Source organism: Corvus kubaryi, unplaced genomic scaffold (genome assembly GCF_017639235.1).
Source record: "Corvus kubaryi isolate FWS band 111438036 unplaced genomic scaffold, C.kubaryi_AGA036_p1.0 37337, whole genome shotgun sequence".
Lineage (NCBI taxonomy): Eukaryota > Metazoa > Chordata > Aves > Passeriformes > Corvidae > Corvus > Corvus kubaryi.
This window is the reverse complement of record NW_024581110.1, coordinates 634,796-641,370: the sequence shown is the minus strand read 5'-3', so window position 1 is coordinate 641,370 and position 6,575 is coordinate 634,796. Positions and strand designations below refer to the sequence as shown.

The following is a 6,575-nucleotide window of genomic DNA, read 5'->3' as shown; positions in this document are numbered from 1 at the left end:
ATGGACGGGGAGCAGGAGCCCGCGGGAGGGGATGGGATGGCATGGACGGGGAGCAGGAGCCCACGGGACCGTCCCCCCGTGGCCGGAGCTCAGCCCCGTGTCCCCACGCAGGTCGGTGACGGGCAAGGCAGAGCCGGCCATGCCCGGCAGGCTGTACGTGCACCCCGATTCCCCGGCCACCGGTGCCCACTGGATGAGGCAGCTGGTTTCCTTCCAGAAGCTCAAACTCACCAACAACCACCTCGATCCCTTCGGACATGTGAGTACCAGGGCTGGGGCGGGGGCATCGGGCGTGCCCAGCACCCACGTGGGGTGTTCCCCACCCCCAGATCCAGGGTTGCTGGGGTGGTATTTTCTCCCCTGAGAGAGCGGGATGGACCCCAATGAGGACCCCCCCAAAACCAGAAGCATAAACCTTAAACCCGGGTTTATTTCGTGGGAATTGGTTACAGGCCCCCGGGGCCTGGAGTTCGCGAGTGCGTGAAACTCTCCTGGCCTGAGTGTTTGGTACCCGATTTTAATCGCGTGGCGAGTCCCGGATTGTTAAAATCCGCCCCTGCCTCCGGGAATTTGCCTAACAGGTAAAATCAATCAGGCATAATTAGCGGAGGCAATAGGAGCTAAAACCACGCGGATCCCTCGATCAGGAAAAAGAGGAGAAAAGAAAAAAAAAAAGGAAAACTAACAATAATTAAAGACAATTAGAAAAATTGAAATCCCGCTAGAACTTCTTGAGCATAAAAAGGTCTTTGCGAGACTCGCGGGGCCGTGAAAATTTGTGTGAATTCTGCAGCCAGGAACAGCCCTCCTTCGAAGGTCTCCAAAGATGCGAGTTCCTCTGAGCATATACGTGCGTGTATGAATAATATACGTATATATATAATCTATAAAAATGTATATATACATATAATTGAACGAATATGTGGATCCAGATCCCGCCAGCCCTTTCCAAGGGCGGCTTTTTCTCCAGTCTCGTTTCAACACTTCAGTTTCATTTTTTTCCCAAGCTGGTTTTTTTTTCCCCCTTTCGCTTTTTAATGATAAATTTTGTGCTATTAAATCCTCGCCCACGTGGTCGCCAAGAAGTGAGAGGGGTTTAGGAGAGAGGAGCCAGCAGAGTCCCCAGCCCACCCCAATGCCGAGCATCCTTTCCCAAGCGCTCCTTTGCACCTCCAGTTGCGGGGGTTGATTTCCTTTTTCTTTTTATAATTCTAATTTTATTTGAATTCTACCCTGACCTGCTGGCAAAGGGGTTTGCGAGGGGCGCTTCCCAGGGATCAGGACCTTTCCTGCGGGAAGAGGGAGGGCAGCAGTGCAGTCAGGGGAACCCGTCCCACCCCCGGGGTGCTTTTGGGGAGAAGGGGGGGATCCGGCCCGGGGGGACGGGGCCAGGCACCCCCGCTGGGAACAGGCGGCTCTGGGGAAAAAGTCCCTCTAAACAAACCGAAGACGCTGAGGGGACAATAAGGGACTTCAGAGGAGGAGCTGCGCCAGGAGCCTCTCAATTAGAGTCGCTGTAATGAAATTAAAAACCATTAGATCGTTCACCGTTGATGTCTACGACTTTCCTGGATGTCAAAGCAATTTGCTTAAACCCCCGGGACGGGGGAGGCGGCGGCGGGACGCGCTGCGTCTCGCTGTCGCCAGGGTCCGGCAGTCATTATCGGGCCCGAGGGCCCCCCGCCGCCGCCCCCCGTCCTCCCCCGAGATTAACCCGGTACCGAGCAGGGCCCGCTTTTTATCTGGAGCACAGCGCGTCCTCCCCTCCCGGCTCCGCCACCCTCCTCTGCTTCCCATCCTCTGCGGGTGGCTGGCGGGGAGAAATGTCCCTGAATCCATAAATCCCCAAATCCCTCCAGCTCTCTTCCCTCGCTCTTTCTTCCCTCTTTACTCCCCTGGGATGGGATGGGATGGGGGGGTTGAGATGCCCTGCTCCTCCAGTACGTGTGGGGGGAGCAGCTGCGGCCCCAGGGGTTTGTGAGGGAAGAGCAGGGCTGGGCTGGGGGCAGCAGGTAAGGAACCACCTTTGACAGCAACTCCGGGCCCTGCTGGGCTCCTGGGTGGGGGGGTTTCTGGAGACACACGTCCCCCTGCCCCAGCACCTCAGTGTGTGCCCTTCGTCTGAAGAGGGAGAAGATTTTGGAGAAAGGGGTTGCGGGTTCCTGCTGGTCCCTGTCCTTCTCCCCGGGGAAGGGAGGGCCCGCGCCGTGCTGTGCCCCCTCCATTCCCACGGGATGTCCTCTCCTTCTCCCCGTGCCCAGATCATCCTGAACTCCATGCACAAATACCAGCCCCGGCTTCACATCGTGAAAGCGGACGAGAACAACGGCTTCGGCTCCAAGAACACCGCCTTCTGCACCCACGTCTTCCCGGAGACCGCCTTCATCGCCGTCACCTCCTACCAAAACCACAAGGTGAGGGGCTGGGCCGGCCCCCGCCCCGGCAAACCGCATCCCGCTCCTTCCCTCTTCCCGCTGCTCTTCCTGAGGGCCTCAGCTCCCCTTCCCGCCCTACTTCTTCTTTCAGCCCTTCTTTCTCTTCCTCCTTTTTCTTTCCACTCCTTCCTTCTTTTTCTTTCCTTCCTTCTCCTCTCCTTTCCCCATTCTTTTTCTTCTCCTTTCCCCTTCTCCTCTTCCTTTCCCCCTTCTTTTTCTTCTTCTTGTCGCCTTTCTTTTCTTCTCCTTTTCCTCTTGTCCTTTCTTCTTCTCCTTTCCCCTCCCTTGTCCTTTTCCTTCGTCCCTTCTCCCTCTTCTCCCTTCCCCTTTCCTCTCCTCCCATCCCCTCTGTTATTCCTGGCCACACAAAGCATCCAAAGCCAGGGCTCAGGGTGAGCCGGGGAGGGGGAATGAGCTCACCAGGACGCTTTGCTCGCACGGAGACGACCAACCGAGGAAGCTGGCTTTATCTTCCCCCCTCCCCGTGGGTCAAAGGCTCCTAATCTGGAGGAGGGAGCCGGGCGCTCCCCTCCGCGGCCGGGCGCTGATAACCCGGCTGCCCACGGGGGGCTGCGGGCTCGGCAGCCGAGAGGCCCGGGCAGGAAAGGGAGGCTCAGCTCCCGAGATCAGGCAAACAAAGCACGAAAACCACGGGATAGGTTTGTCTTCTGCTGGAACAGAAAAGGGTCGGGTGGAATGAGGGTTTTCTCGGCGTGCTGTTGCTGCCCCTCTGTGAGGAGCCCGCTGCTCCCTCTCCTTCCCTGCTTGGTTTTGGGCTTCCTCACCCAGCAGGGAAGGAGGAGGAGGAGGAAGGCAGAGGGCTGAGGGCAGGGTGGTTCTCCACAGATGAATTAGGGATGTCTTTCGCCAACTGTCCCTCGCCACTGCCCACTGGCCCTCTCTAGGCCACAGCACCATGAAAACTCAATTTTTTTCAGCAAATAAGCAAATTCCTCTCTTAATCACGTGTAAACTTGTACTCACAGGCAGGTAGGATGGCTCTTTTGTAGCCGATATAATAATTGCTTTTCAAACAGAGAAAAGTCATTTAGCACCCCAAAGAAATCCTGGATGCTTTCCTGGAAATGCGGGTTCCTAAACCTGTGTGAAAAAATTGCATCTCCTCCCTCCATCAGCTGACCAGCAAGTTGCAGAGAGCAGAGCTGGGCTGGGGAAGAAAGAGTGTTCCACCATAACTAGGGAGAAAGGAAAATACTTCCCTGCCCTTTAAAATAGGAGCTGCTGGTACGGCCCGGACAAGCAAGCCGAATCCAAATTGAGTCCTTGCCAAATTATGCCTTAAATTATAACTCCGCTGTGGATGCTATAAAATCAAGTTTAACTTCTGCTTGATGGATTTGGAGAAAGAATATAATATTAATAGAAGTGGGAGTTAATAAAACAGGACACACTGCCTGCTTTAAAGGCATTTCCCGAGGAGAGAACAGATGAGAATGGAACTGCTCCCCTTTGAAGGAAAATGGGGCTGGTTTATAGGAGAAGAAATGATCGTGCAAAGAAAACAAAAGCGAAGCAGGAACATGTGAGTACAGTAGTTTGGGAAAAGTGCCACGTTAGGAGGAGCAGGAATATTTGATCGTAAATCAGCAACATCTGTGTGATAAGAAATGACATCTCTGTGAGAGCAGAGGCGCTGGCAGAGGCAGGGATCCCCACAGACACACACGCTCCTCGCCCAGCAGACACTCGCACCCACCACGACACATTTTACACACCCCACACACGTTTTACAGGCTCTGGCAGCCCTCTCCCCCCCGACACACACGTTCCTCCCTGGGCTGGTGGAATCGGGGGGGCACTGAGGAAGAGTGGCTGTAGCCCCGAGATAAAATCCCAACTGGGAAAGACAGAGACAAAAATACAAACCAGGGGGTGATCGTCCCTAAATGGCATCTCCCTGCAGGGAAGGGAAGAAAGCCTGTAGGCTGGCCCAGTGCAGATGGGGAGCGATATTGGGGTTGATGGAGACGCTGAGGAGGAACAGCCTCCAGCTGAGCTGGGTGACAAGTGGGGTCTTTGCCACCAGCAGAAGCCTGAGCTCAGCTTTCACAGCTGAGAGGTTGCTTGGAAAATGAGATTTTCCTCTTGCAACACAGGCTGCATTCCCCCTGCCACAAAGGATGCCAGCCCCTGATCCGTGGGGCATCCCCAGCTCTTGCTGTCAGGTCACTGCTTATTTTTTCCCCGTTTTTCTCTCTCACCGCCACCCCTCACCTAAAGCCAACTTTCCCATCCAGCCTCCGACATGTTTTACATGTAGTTTTATACACCCCTGTATTTTACACACACAAATTCATCCCTGCACGTGGTTCAGGTTTCAAGAGCTCTGTTATAGCTGAATTCTATTACAGAATTAATTGTGTGACTCACCCCAAAATGCATTTGAGTCCATGCTTACCCAGCTTACAGAAATACCTGCCTGCTTCCAGATAGCTCAATTTATTCCAAGAGCACAGCTGCAATCCCAATGTAGGGCTTGTGCTTATTTCCCCTGGTATTTTAGACAGCCTGAAAAGATATTTAAGCACCCTGGGATCTCCCTCTCCTCAGCCCGACTCCCCAAAGAGAGGCTTAAGCTATGAAGAGAGTTTTGGTGAAGTTTTCAGGGCGGTTGTCAGCAGCTCCATTGAGCACCTCCCCCCTCCCCTTAGAAATACCCCAGAAATATCGAGGTGTTAAAAAAGGTCACATGCACATTTCATTTCCTCGCCATTTACACAATGGGTGCTTGCAATCGGGCTGATTCCCAAATATTAACTTCCCCTGCAGTCAGGCACCGTTTTGCTGTAGCTTAAATCATTGTGTTCCTGGCCCATATTTATTAGGTATGAGCTCTCTGCTTAGGATCAGGAAATGAACCCTAATAGACAGAAATAATTAAGGTTCTGCCCTCACGAGGGTTCTTTCAAAAGCAAGAATTCACAACAATTATTCTCATTAATTTTTACAACCTACTTTCCCCCTTAGCTGGACTCGGGCTTTATATTGGTTCCCCCCCTCAGGATATCCGGTTTTATGCTGATTTTTTTCCCCCCACCCTAAGTTATTTAACATTCTTGGTAGCCAAAGTTCTTGTAGGGAAACATTAGTCCCAGGTTGGATGCTACAGGCACCCCAAAATGCTGTGTGGAGCAGAGGGGCAGGGCCGGGCATGGTCTGTCATGATGTCAGGTGGGATTTCTGAGTGGAGAGGGTCATCCTTCCTTCCCCTGCAAAGACCCAGCGCTAAAATCATGCCGGTGCGTTGGCCAGGCCAGCTGGTGCTCCGTCCTGGGGGTGCTGGGGAGCTGCCTGTGCAGGTCCCCTCTGAGCATGGGGCTTCTTGTCACCGTGTTTGAGGGCTGGACGCGGGCAGTCCTTGGGCTCGGGGTGTTTTCTCCTGAGAGCTCCGTTTTCCTCGTCTTTGCTGGCAGGTGCCACCACTGTGGTGGCCTGGCTGGCATCTCGCGGAGCTCCTCTGTCCAGCCCCCAAGCTCTCCCTGCCCAGCCTGGGGTCACTGCCCCCGTGTCCCTCCATCTCTTTGGCAAGAGGGGACAGCCCCTCTCCTTACCCAGGGCAGACTCTGATCCCCCACGTGCTGAGAGAGACAGGGCGCCCTGGGGTTAAGTGAGGCCATGTAGCTCCTCTTCCTCACCAGGCCTGGTGGCTTCTGTGCAGCCCTCGGGCACCTGAGGAGGGCAGGGAGCCACTCCTCTCTCTCCGACCCTCTCTGGGGCTCCTCACATCTCTGCTCTCAAATCTTGGTGCTGCTCCAGGCCTCGGGGGGACAGAGCTTCCTTCCAGAGGCCTCGTGTCCCTCACAGCCTGTGGCCGAACCAGCCCTGTCTCCCTCGGTGCCCAGCCTTGTCCCTGCTCCCTGCCAGCCCTGCGATGGGGTGCTCGGCCAGCCCCGAGCCCCTGGACCCTTTTGGGCCTAAAGCAGCCCCTCTCCTCAAGCCTGGCAAGGACACCCTCTGCGTCCAGTGCCATCCCCGCCTGCAGCCTCACCTCCTTCCCCCAAAACACCAGGCCAGGTCTGTCTCTTCCCATCCTTCATCCTCGTGTCCCAGGCCAGCCAGCAGCCTCCTCAATGAGCCCCTCTGTCTCACCCCAGTACCTCCAAGCAGCCTCCAGTCCCT

The 6,575-nt window shown here is 55.0% G+C and overlaps 1 protein-coding gene across 1 annotated transcript in view; it reads left to right on the top strand.

The window, feature by feature from the left end:
• TBX5 (T-box transcription factor 5) overlaps window positions 1–6,575 on the top strand; it is a 39,612-nt gene that overhangs the window by 8,091 nt on the left and 24,946 nt on the right. The window contains exons 5-6 of the mRNA XM_042031116.1: window positions 112–259; window positions 2,262–2,414. Of these exons, the coding sequence (XP_041887050.1) occupies window positions 112–259; window positions 2,262–2,414 (301 nt within the window). The remainder of the gene's footprint in view (window positions 1–111; window positions 260–2,261; window positions 2,415–6,575) is intronic.